This window comes from Engystomops pustulosus, chromosome 7 (assembly GCF_040894005.1).
Source record: "Engystomops pustulosus chromosome 7, aEngPut4.maternal, whole genome shotgun sequence".
NCBI classification, from domain to species: domain Eukaryota; kingdom Metazoa; phylum Chordata; class Amphibia; order Anura; family Leptodactylidae; genus Engystomops; species Engystomops pustulosus.
The window spans coordinates 180,300,824-180,320,375 of NC_092417.1; the positions used below are offsets into that span (position 1 = coordinate 180,300,824).

The following is a 19,552-nucleotide window of genomic DNA, read 5'->3' on the forward strand; positions in this document are numbered from 1 at the left end:
GGCGCCATACTATGTAAGTATATGACCAACAGGAGGCGCCATACTAGGTAAGTATATGACCACCAGGGGGCGCCATACTATGTAAGTATATGACCACCAGGAGGCGCCATACTATGTAAGTATATGACCACAAGGAGGAGCCATACTATGTAAGTATATGACCACCAGGGGGCGCCATACTATGTAAGTATATGACCACCAGGAGGCGCCATACTATGTAAGTATATGATCACAAGGGGGCGCCATACTATGTAAGTATATGACCACCAGGAGGAGCCATACTATGTAAGTATATGACCACCAGGAGGCACCATACTATGTAAGTATATGACCACCAGGAGGCGCCATACTATGTAAGTATATGACCACCAGGGGGCGCCATACTATGTAAGTATATGACCACCAGGAGGAGCCATACTATGTAAGTATATGACCACCAGGGGGCGCCATACTATGTAAGTATATGACCACCAGGGGGCGCCATACTATGTAAGTATATGACCACCAGGAGGAGCCATACTATGTAAGTATATGACCACCAGGAGGAGCCATACTATGTAAGTATATGACCACCAGGAGGAGCCATACTATGTAAGTATATGACCACCAGGAGGAGCCATACTATGTAAGTATATGACCACCAGGAGGAGCCATACTATGTAAGTATATGACCACCAGGAGGAGCCATACTATGTAAGTATATGACCACCAGGAGGCGCCATACTATGTAAGTATATGACCACCAGGAGGAGCCATACTATGTAAGTATATGACCACCAGGAGGAGCCATACTATGTAAGTATATGACCACCAGGGGGCGCCATACTATGTAAGTATATGACCACCAGGAGGAGCCATACTATGTAAGTATATGACCACCAGGAGGCGCCATACTATGTAAGTATATGACCACCAGGAGGAGCCATACTATGTAAGTATATGACCACCAGGAGGGGCCATACTATGTAAGTATATGACCACCAGGAGGAGCCATACTATGTAAGTATATGACCACCAGGGGGCGCCATACTATGTAAGTATATGACCACCAGGGGGAGCCATACTATGTAAGTATATGACCACCAGGAGGAGCCATACTATGTAAGTATATGACCACCAGGAGGAGCCATACTATGTAAGTATATGACCACCAGGGGGCGCCATACTATGTAAGTATATGACCACCAGGGGGCGCCATACTATGTAAGTATATGACCACCAGGGGGAGCCATACTATGTAAGTATATGACCACCAGGGGGCGCCATACTATGTAAGTATATGACCACCAGGGGGGGGCCATACTATGTAAGTATATCACCACCAGGGGGAGCCATACTATGTAAGTATATGACCACCAGGGGGCGCCATACTATGTAAGTATATGACCACCAGGGGGAGCCATACTATGTAAGTATATGACCACCAGGGGGCGCCATACTATGTAAGTATATCACCACCAGGGGGAGCCATACTATGTAAGTATATGACCACCAGGGGGCGCCATACTATGTAAGTATATGACCACCAGGGGGCGCCATACTATGTAAGTATATCACCACCAGGAGGAGCCATACTATGTAAGTATATGTCCACCAGGGGGCGCCATACTATGTAAGTATATCACCACCAGGGGGAGCCATACTATGTAAGTATATGACCTCCAGGAGGCGTCATACTATGTAAGTATATGATCACCAGGGGGAGCCATACTATGTAAGTATATCACCACCAGGGGGAGCCATACTATGTAAGTATATGACCTCCCTATGTCTATGATATAACAGAAAACCTTTGAGTTGTAGGTGAAGTCTCTGTACTTGCTGGCCATATAATGACTGTGTATATGTACGTAGTAAGTTATGGATTCCTGGCTCATTACTCACCGCACCCCTAACCGTCATTAATATTGGAAGCTGAGCCGTCACTTCCTAAAATGACAGAGTGATCCCCTGCAGCCTCCGCTCCCCGGTGACACAGCGCCTTGTGCATACAGTAGTCAGGGTCAACGTCCCGCAGGTCACCAGCGCGGCGCGTCCGGCCTTATAATAACCTGTCACCTACATGGCTTATGTTATGTATCACTGGCCAATACCTGCCGGAGTGCGAGCAGAAGTAGTACAGGGGGAGCAACCCCTTCATATAGTGTCCCCCCATCAGGGATCTATAGAAAAGCTAATATCGGACACTGTATATAGAGGGGAATATGTCCTGATACTGTATATAGAGGAGAATATGTCCTGACACTGTATATAGAGGAGAATATGTCCTAACACTGTATATAGAGGGGAATATGTTCTGACACTGTATATAGAGGGGAATATGTCCTGACACTGTATATAGAGGGGAATATGTTCTGACACTGTATATAGAGGGGGATATGTTCTGACACTGTATATAGAGGAGAATATGTCCTGACACTGTATATAGAGGAGAATATGTCCTGACACTGTATATAGAGGAGAATATGTCCTGCACTGTATATAGAGGAGAATATGTCCTGATACTATATATAGAGGGGGATATGTCCTGACACTGTATATAGAGGGGGATATGTCCTGCACTGTATATAGAGGGGAATATGTTCTGACACTGTATATAGAGGGGAATATCTCCTGATACTGTATATAGAGGAGAATATGTTCTGACACTGTATATAGAGGGGAATATGTCCTGACACTGTATATAGAGGGGAATATGTCCTGCACTGTATATAGAGGGGAATATGTCCTGACACTGTATATAGAGAGGAATATGTCCTGACACTATATAGAGGAGAATATGTCCTGACACTGTATATAGAGGGGAATATGTTCTGACACTGTATATAGAGGAGAATATGTTCTGACACTGTATATAGAGGGGAATATGTCCTGACACTGTATATAGAGGGGAATATGTCCTGACACTGTATATAGAGGGGAATATGTCCTGCGCTGTATATAGAGGAGAATATGTCCTGACACTTTATATAGAGGGGAATATTTTCTGACACTGTATATAGAGGGGAATATGTCCTGACACTGTATATAGAGGGGAATATGTCCTGCACTGTATATAGAGGAGAATATGTCTTGACACTGTATATAGAGGGGAATATGTCCTGACACTGTATATAGAGGAGAATATGTCCTGGCACTGTATATAGAGGTGGATATGTCCTGCACTGTATATAGAGGAGAATATGTCCTGACACTGTATATAGAGGAGAATATGTACTGACACTGTATATAGAGGGGAATATGTTCTGACACTGTATATAGAGGGGAATATGTCCTGACACTGTATATAGAGGGGGATATGTCCTGCACTGTATATAGAGGAGAAGATGTCCTGCACTGTATAAAGAGGACAATATATCTTGCACTGTATATAGAGGACAATATGTGCTAACACTGTATATAGAGGGGAATATGTCCTGACACTGTATATAGAGGAGAATATGTCCTAATACTGTATATAGATGGGAATATGTCCTGGCACTGTATATAGAAGGGAATATGTCCTGACACTGTATATAGAGGGGAATATGTCCTGCACTGTATATAGAGGAGAATGTGTCCTGACACTGTATATAGAGGGGAATATGTCCTGCACTGTATATAGAGGGGAATATGTCCTGATACTGTATATAGAGGAGAATATGTCCTGACACTGTATATAGAGGAGAATGTGTCCTGACACTGTATATAGAGGGGGATATGTCCTGACACTGTATATAGAGGGGAATATGTCCTGACACTGTATATAGAGGAGAATATGTCCTGACACTGTATGTAGAGGAGAATATGTCCTGACACTGTATATAGAGGGGATATATGTTCTGACACTGTATATAGAGGGGAATATGTCCTGACACTGTATATAGAGGAGAATATGTCCTGACACTGTATATAGAGGGGAATATGTCCTGACACTGTATATAGAGGAGAATATGTCCTGACACTGTATATAGAGGGGAATATGTCCTGACACTATATATAGAGGAGAATATGTCCTGACACTGTATATAGAGGAGAATATGTCCTGCACTGTAAATAGAGGAGAATATGTCCTGACACTGTATATAGAGGAGAATATGTCCTAACACTGTATATAGAGGGGAATATGTCCTGACACTGTATATAGAGGAGAATATGTCCCGACACTGTATATAGAGGAGACTATGTCCTGACACTGTATATAGAGGGGAATATGTTCTGACACTGTATATAGAGGAGAATATGTCCTGACACTGTATATAGAGGAGACTATGTCCTGACACTGTATATAGAGGGGAATATGTTCTGACACTGTATATAGAGGAGAATATGTCCTGATACTGTATATAGAGGGGAATATGTCCTGACACTGTAAATAGAGGGGAATATGTCCTGATACTGTATATAGAGGAGAATATGTCCTGACACAGTATATATAGGAGAATATGTCCTGACACTGCATATAGAGGGGAATACGCCCTGACACTGTATATAGAGGGGAATATGTCCTGCACTGTATATAGAGGAGAATATGTCCTGACACTGCATATAGAGGGGAATATGTCCTGACACTGTATATAGAGGGGAAAATGTCCTGACACTGTATATAGAGGAGAATATGTCCTGCACTGTATATAGAGGAGAATATGTCCTGACACTGCATATAGAGGGGAATATGTCCTGACACTGTATATAGAGGAGAATATGTCCTGACACTCTATATAGAGGGGAATATGTCCTGACACTGCATATAGAGGGGAATATGTCCTGACACTGTATATAGAGGAGAATATGTCCTGACACTGTATATAGAGGAGAATATGTCCTGACACTGCATATAGAGGGGAATATGCCCTGACACTATATAGAGGTGAATATGTCCTGACACTGTATATAGAGGGGAATATGTCCTGACACTATATATAGAGGGGAATATGTCCTGCACTGTATATAGAGGAGAATATGTCCTGACACTGTATATAGAGGAGAATATGTCCTGACACTGCATATAGAGGTGAATATGTCCTGACACTGTATATAGAGGGGAATATGTCCTGACACTGTATATAGAGGAGAATATGTCCTGACACTGCATATAGAGGGGAATATGTTCTGATACTGTATATAGAGGAGAATATGTTCTGACACTGTATATAGAGGTGAATATGTCCTGACACTGTATATAGAGGAGAATATGTCCTGACACTGCATATAGAGGTGAATATGTCCTGACACTGTATATAGAGGGGAATATGTCCTGACACTGTATATATAGGAGAATATGTCCTGACACTGCATATAGAGGTGAATATGTCCTGACACTGTATATAGAGGGGAATATGTCCTGACACTGTATATATAGGAGAATATGTCCTGACACTGCATATAGAGGGGAATATGTCCTGATACTGTATATAGAGGAGAATATGTCCTGACACTGTATATAGAGGTGAATATGTCCTGACACTGTATATAGAGGGGAATATGTCCTGACACTATATATAGAGGGGAATATGTCCTGACACTGCATATAGAGGGGAATATGTCCTGACACTATAGAGGACAATGGGGGTCATTTACTAAGGGCCCGATTCGGCGACGTGTTACCCGAATATTTCCGATTCGCGTCGGTTTTCCCTGAATTGCACGCGATTGGATTGTGGCGCATCGGCGCTGGCATGCACGCGACGGAAATCGGGGGGCGTGGCCGAACAAAAACCCGACGGATTCGGAAAAACCGCCGCATTTAAAAAAAATAATTGGCCGCACGCGCCATACTTACATGCACCAGGAAAAGATCAGTGAACTCCGACGCAACTCGGCGGACATCGGGCGCACGACCTTCATAAATCGCCGGAAGACCCGAACGCTCGTCCGAGAAGCCGCCGCTGGAACGCAAATGGACCAGGTAAGTAAATGTGCCCCAATATGTCCTGACACTGTATGTAGAGGGTTTCCTCCGGGTCCTCCGGTTTCCTCCCACACTCCAAAACACACTGTTAGGTTGATTGGATTGTGAGCCCCATTGGGGACAGGGACTGATGTGCAGCGCTGCGGCATCTGTGTGCGCTATATAAGTAAAGGAATTATTATTATCCTTTTATCCGCCTGTTTCCATGTGTCTGAGCTTCTCCTTCCATCAGTAACGCGTCGCCATCTAGTGGTGACAAAGCCTAAGCACCGGCACAGACGCCTCTGTCCTGCGTCTCCTGCTGTTATGATCTTATATTAGTGGCATCCCTGGGGCCCTCCACTACCTGCAGGGGTGTTGTGGTCACCCATAATGCAACTCACATTTGGCCCTGGAAATCGGGGGCCCCAAATATTAGAGGGATGTGAGCAATTCCTGCGTAGGGAGTCAGAACGATGGCCTCATGTATCGCCCGGTATGACCACACACATGTTCTGCGCTGATACATTGTAACAGATATTTGTTACAAAATGACTCTAAAGCCGAAAGTCCAAATACATTTGATTTTTTTTAAATTATTTTGGAAGAGGCTTCTCCGCGGGACGTCACTTTATGTGTCACATCTGTCCTGTGTTACTCCGCTCTTTACCTGTGACCTGGTGAAAGGTCACCTGTGTCCACCAGTCACCTGCACCGGGTCCATCTGTGCCCACAGACAAACAGGACCAAGGGGGGGCAACCATTCCTAATACTGGGGTCATGCACCCCCGTAGGCACCAGGGTCCTAGTGCCCGTGCCTCTCCTACACCCCCAGAACTAAATCCTGCACCTAGCAATAGGAAGACTAAAAGGGAAGAAATTACCTTGGCTGATACCTGCGAATCAAACCTGTCACTATTATGGGCGGAGGACCCCCATATACCAAAATAAAGAGGACCCCCTGTATTCTAACAGGACGGCACCAATCCTCAGCTCCTCCAGGATCAGCAACAAGAAGATTTAGGATTCATGGGGATGGAGATAAGCGGTGCCAGGACCCTCCACCGCCGCTGATCTCAGATACAAGTTACAGGATCACAAGGGTTAAAATATTAGTCGTTAGAACAAAGTTTTGACTTTTCGACCTTCCCCCCGAAATATCTGCCCCCTATTGACATCTGTAGATGTTTTCCCCCCCAAAAAAAACCCAAAAATTACTTTTTTTTCTTTATTCTTATCATTTATTAATTAATATGTTTCATTCTTATTCTAATTCTTCTGGCCCCTCCCATCTTGTGCCGCCCCTCCCATCTTGTGCCGCCATCTTTATGATGGGTTCATAACGTCCCTTTAAGTTTGCGACCATAAGACAGGGGTCTGCAACCTTCTCAAACTACAACTCCCAGCATGCTCCAATCCCCCTATTAGACGTCTAAGGACAGCTGAGGAAGCGTGCATGCTGGGAGTTGTAGTCCTACAGCATCTGGAGTGCTTTAGGTTGCTGACCGCCGCCCCCTTACTCTTGTCATCTTCTAGGTCCTTTCAATGAAAGGAAATGTGGCCAAGCCCTAATCCACCAGAGAGACCCCCGTATGCTCCGCACCCACCGCTGGAAGCTCTTTGTTGTGAGCAGATCCAGCGGTGGAGGGGTCCGTCAGTACAATGACAGGGTCCGTCATACAGAAGCCGATGCTTGTTACAATGTTACAGATAGTAAAGTATAAACATGAAGTGCCAGGATTCGTTACAATGTGTCAGGGAAGTGCGGAGTGTGATGTAATGTCCTGACGGGTCAATAATCGGGGCTGTGACTGATGTATACAGATAGTTGCTTCATCTCCAGCGCTGATAAAGGATCTATAAAAGGCAGGGGATTGGCTTTGTATTTACTACAGCCCTGAGGCTACTCGTCTTAGTCGGAGTCCTGGGACGTTAGTGTCACACTGTCTTCCAGCTTTCAGCTCTCAAATTGCAATTTCCAGCCCTGGAGAAGATGTGGATGAGGCTTCCTCAGATCCCGGGGGCTGCGCTGCTGCTGCTGGAGCTATTGCTGGTTCTGGGGGTCCATACGTTGCCCCTTTATGATGCGGGGCCACATGTGCGCCACGGATGGGGGGAGTCCATCCGGATCAGGAGACTGTCCACAGCGCGGAGGAATGGACAGGAGAGCTACTACCTGAGGATACACCAGGACGGCCGGGTGGATGGAGAGCGGCATCAGAGTTCTCTCAGTGAGTACCACGACCCCCAGGGGTGCCACTTACAGGGTCCTATCTACAGGGGTACCACATACAGGGTCCTATCTACAGGGGTGCCACATACCAGGGTCCTATCTACAGGGGTGCCACATACAGGGTCCTATCTACAGGGGTGCCACCTACAGGGTCCTATCCATAGGGACACCATCCGCCAGGGTCCTATCTACAGGGGTACCACATACCAGGGTCCTATCTATAGGGGTGCCACATACAGTGTCCTATCCATAGGGACACCATCCGCCAGGGTCCTATCTACAGGGGTGCCACATACCAGGGGTCCTATGTACAGGGGTGCCACATACCAGGGTCCTATGTACAGGGGTGCCACATACCAGGGTCCTATCCATAGGGACACCATCCGCCAGGGTCCTATCTACAGGGGTGCCACATACCAGGGGTCCTATGTACAGGGGTGCCACATACCAGGGTCCTATGTACAGGGGGGGCACATACCAGGGTCCTATCCATAGGGACACCATCCGCCAGGGTCCTATCTACAGGGGTGCCACATACCAGGGGTCCTATGTACAGGGGTGCCACATACCAGGGTCCTATGTACGGGGGGGCCACATACCAGGGTCCTATCCATAGGGACACCATCCGCCAGGGTCCTATCTACAGGGGTGCCACATACCAGGGGTCCTATGTACAGGGGTGCCACATACCAGGGTCCTATGTACGGGGGGGCCACATACCAGGGTCCTATCCATAGGGACACCATCCGCCAGGGTCCTATCTACAGGGGTGCCACATACCAGGGGTCCTATGTACAGTGGTGCCACATACCAGGGTCCTATGTACAGGGGTGCCACCTACAGGGTCCTATCCATAGGGACACCATCCGCCAGGGTCCTATCTACAGGGGTACCACATACCAGGGTCCTATGTACGGGAGGGCCACATATAGGGTCCTATCCATAGGGACACCATCCACCAGGGTCCTATCTACAGGGGTACCACATACCAGGGTCCTATGTACAGGGGTGCCACCTATGGGGTCCTATCCATAGGGACGTCATCTGCTAGGGTCCTATCTACAGGGGTGCCACATACAGGGTCCTATCCATAGGGACACCATCCGCCAGGGACCTATCTACAGGTGTGCCACATACCGGGGTCCTATCTACAGGGACACCATTCGCCAGGGTCCTATGTTCCGAGGTTGCTGCTCACCGGGGTCCTATCCAAAGGGACACCATCCGCTAGGGTCCTATGTACAGGGGAGCTGCCCGCCAGGGTCCAGTCCACAGAGACCCCCTCTGCCAGGGTCATATCTACAGGGGCGCTGTCTACCAGGGTTCTAACCAAAGGGACACCATACGCTAGGGTCCTATGTACAGGGGTGCTGAGAACCCCACAGATCAGGGGGGTCCCTCAGAATTGATGAAGAGGTGCCGAGCCTTCACTCCCCTCGCTATTAGACAGATGTGAGCCTTCGTGCAGTTTGCCTCGATACTCTGCAGGGGGAGACACATTCATGGAGACCGATTTTCTGCCCCCAAAGTGCAGGAGCTTTTTTTTCTTTTGCGCTCAGTTCAGGGGCGCACCCCACATCTCTGTTGGACTTGCCTGGTGCAAAATACCGAAAAATACCAAATCTGCCCCTATCCATCTATATGGGGGGGGGGGCTACATACTGCGACTATCCCTGCTATATACTTGTCACTAATTATAGGCTGTCACTGTGTGGGAAGAAATGGGTCAATGGATTTTGTAAACCCCCCCCCCCTTCCCACCTTAACAATCCCACTGTACAGGGGTGTGGGTGTGGAGGGGGCAGTGACTACTAACCCGGAGGTCAAAGGGCAGCAGGGACCAGACACTACAGGGCAGACAAGAAATACTGGGGAAGGCTCTGCCCCCATAAATGAGGTGACAAGGGCTTGTTGGCACCTCCGATCACCAGGCTGGTGCCAGGGCATGCTGGGAGTTGTAGTCTTACCCCACATGATGTAACACCTCTCTGTTTTGGGCCGCAGGTGTACTGGAGATCAGAGCCGTGGCGGCCGGACTGGTGGCCATTAAAGGATACATCTCCTCCTTATATCTCTGCATGGCGAGTGACGGCACATTGTACGGAATGGTGAGTCTCCTCTCATTGGGAGTTCTGGTAACACTGGTCTGGGATCACCAGTTCTGCCCTTCCACCATCCATGATGGATGTGACCCAGCTTGTAAAATGTGATGGAGCAGAACGGAGACGCCCCGGGGGGACCTGACCCTGAAATCAGGGGTGAGAGGAGGCAGCTCATAGCAATGAGGGCTCTAGAGAAGAAGCTGAGCCAACCAGGAGTAACTACACGGGGGCAGCAGAGACCCCCACGATCTGCCACATAAGTGACACGTGGGGGAATACATTGTATCCAAATTATATCTTTGAGTCTTCTTCTAAATTTCCATTTTAAGTGATTTTCTCTCCTCCAGGGAGGGCACTAGAGAAGAAGCTCAGTATATGTAATATAGCCCCCCCTCATGGCCGCAGCCCAATGTATACTGGGCACCACCTGCCATGTGCCAGTGACGGTGCTGGGGTCCTGTGTGGTTACCCTGCCCCTTCCACAGAGATATTCAGAGACCCACATCCCGGCTTGTTCAGAGCTGACCTTTCGTTACCTTTGCACAATCGCACTTCTCACGCTCTATATTTGGCTCAGTCACAGTAAGTGAATGAACTCGAGTTCACTGGAGCAAACATCTGATAATGTCTGGTCTCCGGCACGCTGGGGGGACACCTACCTGTCACATCTGGAGACTGCGGCTCTGTCTCCATACATTGTACCAAACAAAGACTGACCGGATACATTGTAGCAAATCCCAAGTGATAGGCGTTTAGGTTTGATGATTCCATTCGCTGACGAACAAGCAGAGTATGAAGATTATTATATAGTGTGTTATATAGTGGTATATTGTATATTATTCAGTGTGTTATAGGACAGTATATTATATAGTGTTATAGGACAGTATAATATATAGTGTGTTATAGGACAGTATATTATATAGTGTATTATAGGACAGTATATTATATAGTGTATTATAGGACAGTATATTATATAGTGTGTTATAGGACAGTATATTATATAGTGGTATATTGTATATTATTCAGTGTGTTATAGGACAGTATATTATATAGTGTATTATAGGACAGTATATTATATAGTGTGTTATAGGACAGTATATTATATAGTGTATTATAGGACAGTATATTATATAGTGTGTTATAGGACAGTATATTATATAGTGTGTTATAGGACAGTATAATATATAGTGTGTTATAGGACAGTATATTATATAGTGTATTATAGGACAGTATATTATATAGTGTATTATAGGACAGTATATTATATAGTGTGTTATAGGACAGTATATTATATAGTGTGTTATAGGACAGTATATTATATAGTGTATTATAGGACAGTATATTATATAGTGTATTATAGGACAGTATATTATATAGTGTGTTATAGGACAGTATATTATACAGTGTTATAGGACAGTATATTATATAGTGTGTTATAGGACAGTATATTATATAGTGTATTATAGGACAGTATATTATATAGTGTGTTATAGGACAGTATATTATATAGTGTGTTATAGGACAGTATATTATATAGTGTATTATAGGACAGTATATTATATAGTGTATTATAGGACAGTATATTATATAGTGTATTATAGGACAGTATATTATATAGTGTATTATAGGACAGTATATTATATAGTGTGTTATAGGACAGTATATTATATAGTGTGTTATAGGACAGTATATTATATAGTGTATTATAGGACAGTATATTATATAGTGTATTATAGGACAGTATATTATATAGTGTGTTATAGGACAGTATATTATATAGTGTATTATAGGACAGTATATTATATAGTGTGTTATAGGACAGTATATTATATAGTGTATTATAGGACAGTATATTATATAGTGTGTTATAGGACAGTATATTATATAGTGTGTTATAGGACAGTATAATATATAGTGTGTTATAGGACAGTATATTATATAGTGTATTATAGGACAGTATATTATATAGTGTATTATAGGACAGTATATTATATAGTGTGTTATAGGACAGTATATTATATAGTGTATTATAGGACAGTATATTATATAGTGTATTATAGGACAGTATATTATATAGTGTGTTATAGGACAGTATATTATAAAGTGTGTTATAGGACAGTATATTATATAGTGTATTATAGGACAGTATATTATATAGTGTATTATAGGACAGTATATTATATAGTGTATTATAGGACAGTATATTATATAGTGTGTTATAGGACAGTATATTATATAGTGTGTTATATGACAGTATATTATATAGTGTATTATAGGACAGTATATTATATAGTGTGTTATAGGACAGTATATTATATAGTGTATTATAGGACAGTATATTATATAGTGTGTTATAGGACAGTATATTATATAGTGTGTTATAGGACAGTATATTATATAGGGTGTTATAGGACAGTATATTATATAGTGTATTATAGGACAGTATATTATATAGTGTGTTATAGGACAGTATATTATATAGTGTATTATAGGACAGTATATTATATAGTGTGTTATAGGACAGTATATTATATAGTGTGTTATAGGACAGTATATTATATAGTGTATTATAGGACAGTATATTATATAGTGTATTATAGGACAGTATATTATATAGTGTATTATAGGACAGTATATTATATAGTGTGTTATAGGACAGTATATTATATAGTGTATTATAGGACAGTATATTATATAGTGTGTTATAGGACAGTATAATATATAGTGTGTTATAGGACAGTATATTATATAGTGTATTATAGGACAGTATATTATATAGTGTGTTATAGGACAGTATATTATATAGTGTATTATAGGACAGTATATTATATAGTGTGTTATAGGACAGTATATTATATAGTGTGTTATAGGACAGTATAATATATAGTGTGTTATAGGACAGTATATTATATAGTGTATTATAGGACAGTATATTATATAGTGTGTTATAGGACAGTATATTATACAGTGTTATAGGACAGTATATTATATAGTGTGTTATAGGACAGTATATTATATAGTGTATTATAGGACAGTATATTATATAGTGTGTTATAGGACAGTATATTATATAGTGTGTTATAGGACAGTATATTATATAGTGTATTATAGGACAGTATATTATATAGTGTATTATAGGACAGTATATTATATAGTGTATTATAGGACAGTATATTATATAGTGTGTTATAGGACAGTATATTATATAGTGTGTTATAGGACAGTATATTATATAGTGTATTATAGGACAGTATATTATATAGTGTGTTATAGGACAGTATATTATAAAGTGTGTTATAGGACAGTATATTATATAGTGTATTATAGGACAGTATATTATATAGTGTATTATAGGACAGTATATTATATAGTGTATTATAGGACAGTATATTATATAGTGTGTTATAGGACAGTATATTATATAGTGTGTTATAGGACAGTATATTATATAGTGTATTATAGGACAGTATATTATATAGTGTGTTATAGGACAGTATATTATATAGTGTGTTATAGGACAGTATATTATATAGTGTGTTATAGGACAGTATATTATATAGTGTATTATAGGACAGTATATTATATAGTGTGTTATAGGACAGTATATTATATAGTGTGTTATAGGACAGTATATTATATAGTGTATTATAGGACAGTATATTATATAGTGTATTATAGGACAGTATATTATATAGTGTATTATAGGACAGTATATTATATAGTGTGTTATAGGACAGTATATTATATAGTGTATTATAGGACAGTATATTATATAGTGTGTTATAGGACAGTATATTATAAAGTGTGTTATAGGACAGTATATTATATAGTGTATTATAGGACAGTATATTATATAGTGTATTATAGGACAGTATATTATATAGTGTATTATAGGACAGTATATTATATAGTGTGTTATAGGACAGTATATTATATAGTGTGTTATAGGACAGTATATTATATAGTGTATTATAGGACAGTATATTATATAGTGTGTTATAGGACAGTATATTATATAGTGTATTATAGGACAGTATATTATATAGTGTGTTATAGGACAGTATATTATATAGGGTGTTATAGGACAGTATATTATATAGTGTATTATAGGACAGTATATTATATAGTGTGTTATAGGACAGTATATTATATAGTGTATTATAGGACAGTATATTATATAGTGTGTTATAGGACAGTATATTATATAGTGTATTATAGGACAGTATATTATATAGTGTGTTATAGGACAGTATATTATATAGTGTATTATAGGACAGTATATTATATAGTGTATTATAGGACAGTATATTATATAGTGTATTATAGGACAGTATATTATATAGTGTATTATAGGACAGTATATTATATAGTGTATTATAGGACAGTATATTATATAGTGTATTATAGGACAGTATATTATATAGCAGTGATGGCGAACCTTTGAGAGCCAAAGTGCCCAAACCTCCACCAAAAGCCACTTATTTATTGCAAAGTGCCAGCACAGGAATTTAAGCAGTAATTTATTTCTCCTTGTTCATTGACAACTTTCAATCGTTCAGCCTCCTAAAGACACCAACGCAGTTGAAAGGAGGAGGGCAACTTCATCTATTACTGTAGGAAGATTCTGCAGGAAGATTCTTTGAGTTCTGTCTGGTGAACTTCATTCTGGGGTGATGGCCTGGGTGCCCACAGATAGGGCTCCGAGTGCCGCCTCTGGCACCAGTGCCATAGGTTCGCCACCACTGTTATATAGTGTGTTATAGGACAGTATATTATATAGTGTGTTATAGGACAGTATATTATATAGTGTATTATAGGACAGTATATTATATAGTGTGTTATAGGACAGTATATTATATAGTGTATTATAGGACTGTATATTATATAGTGTATTATAGGACAGTATATTATATAGTGTGTTATAGGACAGTATATTATATAGTGTGTTATAGGACAGTATATTATATAGTGTATTATAGGACTGTATATTATATAGTGTATTATAGGACAGTATATTATATAGTGTGTTATAGGACAGTATATTATATAGTGTTATATAATGGTATATCATATATTATACAGTGTTATAGGACAGCATGTTATATAGTGTTATATAATGGTATATTGTATATTATATAGTGTATTATAGGACAGTATATTATATTTATAAACTCTGGAGACCGTTACACCTCATGTGCACATTACATGTCATTGTAACATGGAATATTCGGTGCTGATCCATGTCGCTCTCCCGATCATATACTAAGTAACGGATCCGCACAGAATTTTTGGTTAATTCTTTATCATTTTTTACCAATCCCAATAAAAGTTATTATCTTTCTCCCCAGATGAGCTTCTCCCCCGATGACTGCTCCTTCAGGGAGGAGATCCGGGATGGGTACAATATCTACACCTCTCCTAAACATGGGGCGGTGGTCTCCCTGGGCAGGGACAAGCAGCGGCCGCAGTCCCGGGGAAAGGGCACTTTGTCCCATTTCCTGCCCCATATCCCCTGGGGCTCCCTGGACCATAACCAGGACCTCGGGGAAGACGACGAGTATCAGTACAACAAAGACAGTCACAATGTGGAGAGTATGGACCCCCTGGGGCTTTCCCAAAAAATTGCTGCCATGTTTTTGGACTCTCATTGAAACGGGAGATGATGAACTAAGGGAAGGACAATGGAAAGACACAATACATGAGGAATACACCGGACGACCCGGAATACAGAGAGAAGACAAAGGTCAAGTCATCGGAAGTGATGGAATCTACTGAGGGAGGGAATAACAAGGGATGAAGACGGACATTACAGTCATTCCCCTAGACTCCCCATACACATGCATGCTCAGCTACAGAGAGGACCAGATCAGATCCAACCTCCCGCTCCACCAGGACAACCCTATGGCAGGTCCGGACAGAACCAGCACCAATCTAAGTTGTGGCACCAAGTCCAGACTGTGTTATCTTATGGAGAGTCCAATATGGAAAAAATTGTACACGATTCCCCTCATCAGCCATCGTCTCCCTCGTGTCAGGTCCATATTCACACAAGGTTCTGCGCTGTTCTAGACACTTCTCTGGTTCCGGACTCGATATCTTACATATGATACGACTGATGTGAGTGAGGTCCGGCTCCTGGTCCTGTCTCTCTGATTCCTCCAGTATTACTGATGTCACATGTTTATTATTATTATTATTCAGCACTTGTTCTCCATGCACTATTTATAGTAATTTATTGTCTGCAGACTCCTTATTTTATACTATATTTATACATTGTATTTATAGAAACGCTTCCTGTTCTAAATCCATTCAAAATGATATGAAATACTTTTTATACACTCCTTTTATACCCTAATAAATAAATGACCTCATATCCGAGGGATAACAACTAATTGTTACATTTATGTGTCCTGAAATAGACTTGTATGTATCACTTTTCACCTATAGCTTAGTGGTGCTATATTATACTCCAGAGCTGCACTCACTATTCTGCTGCTGGTGCAGTCACTGTGTACATACATGACATTACTTATCCTGTACTGATCCTGAGTTACATCCTGTATTATACCCCAGAGCTGCACTCACTATTCTGCTGCTGGTGCAGTCACTGTGTACATACATGACATTACTTATCCTGTACTGATCCTGAGTTACATCCTGTATTATACCCCAGAGCTACACTCACTATTCTGCTGGTGGTGCAGTCACTGTGTACATACATGACATTACTTATCCTGTACTGATCCTGAGTTACATCCTGTATTATACCCCAGAGCTGCACTCACTATTCTGCTGCTGGTGCAGTCACTGTGTACATACATGACATTACTTATCCTGTACTGATCCTGAGTTACATCCTGTATTATACCCCAGAGCTGCACTCACTATTCTGCTGCTGGTGCAGTCACTGTGTATATACATGACATTACTTATCCTGTACTGATCCTGAGTTACATCCTGTATTATACTCCAGAGCTGCACTCACTATTCTGCTGCTGGTGCAGTCACTGTGTACATACATGACATTACTTATCCTGTACTGATCCTGAGTTACATCCTGTATTATACTCCAGAGCAGCACTCACTATTCTGCTGCTGGTGCAGTCACTGTGTACATACATGACATTACTTATCCTGTACTGATCCTGAGTTACATCCTGTATTATACCCCAGAGCTGTACTCACTATTCTGCTGCTGGTGCAGTCACTGTGTACATACATGACATTACTTATCCTGTACTGATCCTGAGTTACATCCTGTATTACACTCCAGAGCTGCACTCACTATTCTGCTGCTGGTGCAGTCACTGTGTACATACATGACATTACTTACCCTGTACTGATCCCGAGTTACATCCTGTGTTATACCCCAGAGCTGCACTCACTATTCTGCTGCTGGTGCAGTCACTGTGTACATACATGACATTACTTATCCTGTACTGATCCTGAGTTACATCCTGTATTATACTCCAGAGCTGCCCTCACTATTCTGCTGCTGGTGCAGTCACTGTGTACATACATGACATTACTTATCCTGTACTGATCCTGAGTTACATCCTGTATTATACCCCAGAGCTGCACTCACTATTCTGCTGCTGGTGCAGTCACTGTGTACATACATGACATTACTTATCCTGTACTGATCCTGAGTTACATCCTGTATTATACTCCAGAGCTGCCCTCACTATTCTGCTGCTGGTGCAGTCACTGTGTACATACATGACATTACTTATCCTGTATTGATCCTGAGTTACATCCTGTAAATCTTTTATTTTATATATAAAAATGAAAAACATTACAACAATAAACATAAATCAAGCCATAACTTCTGGCAAAACAAAACAATAATAATAATAACAAAACAATAATACAAACTAAAAGAGACTTACAAAAATCTCCTGGCCCAGCCACACACACACCACACAATCAGCATTATAAAACAAAACCTTCACCCAATCCCACCACCTAATTTTATTTTTTATTTTTTTTTTATATAATTTTTTATAATAATTTTTTTTTTTTTTTTTTTTCCATAAATAACTAAAGAATACACAGCAAAAAAAAGACATAAAACAGGAAATAAAAACATTAAATATAACTAACTAAATCCCACGCCCATCACCCTCCCACCCAGACACTGGTCTAACGTCCAAAGTTCGCGCTATATAGTCCAGACCAGTGCCCAGGATCATATTGTCCAAATCCCGTCCACCCCCCTCCCAACCTAACACCCTAACACCAACACCCCAAAACCAACCAAGCTGTATACACATTAACTATAACTACATAAATACACACTGTACACAAAATACAAACACATTAAACATATCAACATATAACAAACCAACCACATAAAGCCCAGGTTCGGTGCCTGCAAGCCCCTACATCTCTATAACCTCAGATACAAAACAAAAATCTACAGTGTCAGCTTCAGCCCAACACCAGGAGCGGAGATGACAGACTAAGGGACACTAAAGGAGAACCCCCTCCAAAGGAGAGAGGCCCTCCCCGTGCCCAGCCTCTCATACTCCAGAGAGCGCACCTTCACCAGGTCACCCAGAATGTTCCTAACCACCTCATCCACCGGGAGGATTTTACGCTGCGTCGAAACTAAGCACCGTGCGTTCCACGTGTGGTACCTGACCACTAGACTGACTAGGAATAACGTGCAGCGGTCCCGGCCACCCAGGCCTCTGAATGCTGCATAGGCCCACTCCGCATAGGAGAGACCGGCCAACCCGGGCCAATGGATGGAAGCGCCCACCCGGTTGTACACCTCTGTGTTAAAGGGGCACTGAAGCAGGAAGTGGTCCATGCTCTCCAGCAGGCCACCGCACTCCTCCCGGGGACAACCCCTTTCCTCAGAGCTCCTACACTTCAGATTGTCCCTCACACACAGCTTTCCATGGAAGCAGCGCCAAGTCAAGTCCCAAAACTTCAAGGGGATCCTGATGGAATTCAAAAGACCTAAACCCACCCCCAGATCCCGACTTGGGCAATCCCTGAGGGCCAGAGGCTTCTGGAAATGGGTCAACAGAACCCTTTTGTCAAGGAGTTTCCTCGACATGGTCCTGATCTCCCACATTCCCAGACCCCACCGGCGAATCACCTTCAGAACCGGGGTAGCGTAAGCCGGAAGATGCCCATGCGGTGTACGGAGATCCTTCACTTGTCCTCCTGTCTCCCATTCCTGGAAGAAAGGCCGAAACCATCCCCTACAGGAGTATACCCACGGAGGAGCCCTCTCTTTCCAGAGGTTTGCTACATTGATCTTAAGAAAGGTATTCACTAGGAACACCACAGGGTTGACCATACACAACCCTCCTTGTCTCCTCGTACGGTAAGTAA

The 19,552-nt window shown here is 42.1% G+C and overlaps 1 protein-coding gene across 1 annotated transcript; it reads left to right on the forward strand.

Moving 5' to 3' along the window:
- Positions 1-7,862: 7,862 nt before the first annotated feature.
- On the forward strand, positions 7,863-15,890 carry FGF19 (fibroblast growth factor 19). The gene is made up of 3 exons (XM_072116635.1): positions 7,863-8,100; positions 10,107-10,210; positions 15,553-15,890. The coding sequence occupies exons 1-3, from the start codon at positions 7,863-7,865 to the stop codon at positions 15,853-15,855; spliced, it is 645 nt and encodes a 214-aa protein (XP_071972736.1). The 3' UTR covers positions 15,856-15,890.
- Positions 15,891-19,552: the final 3,662 nt, after the last annotated feature.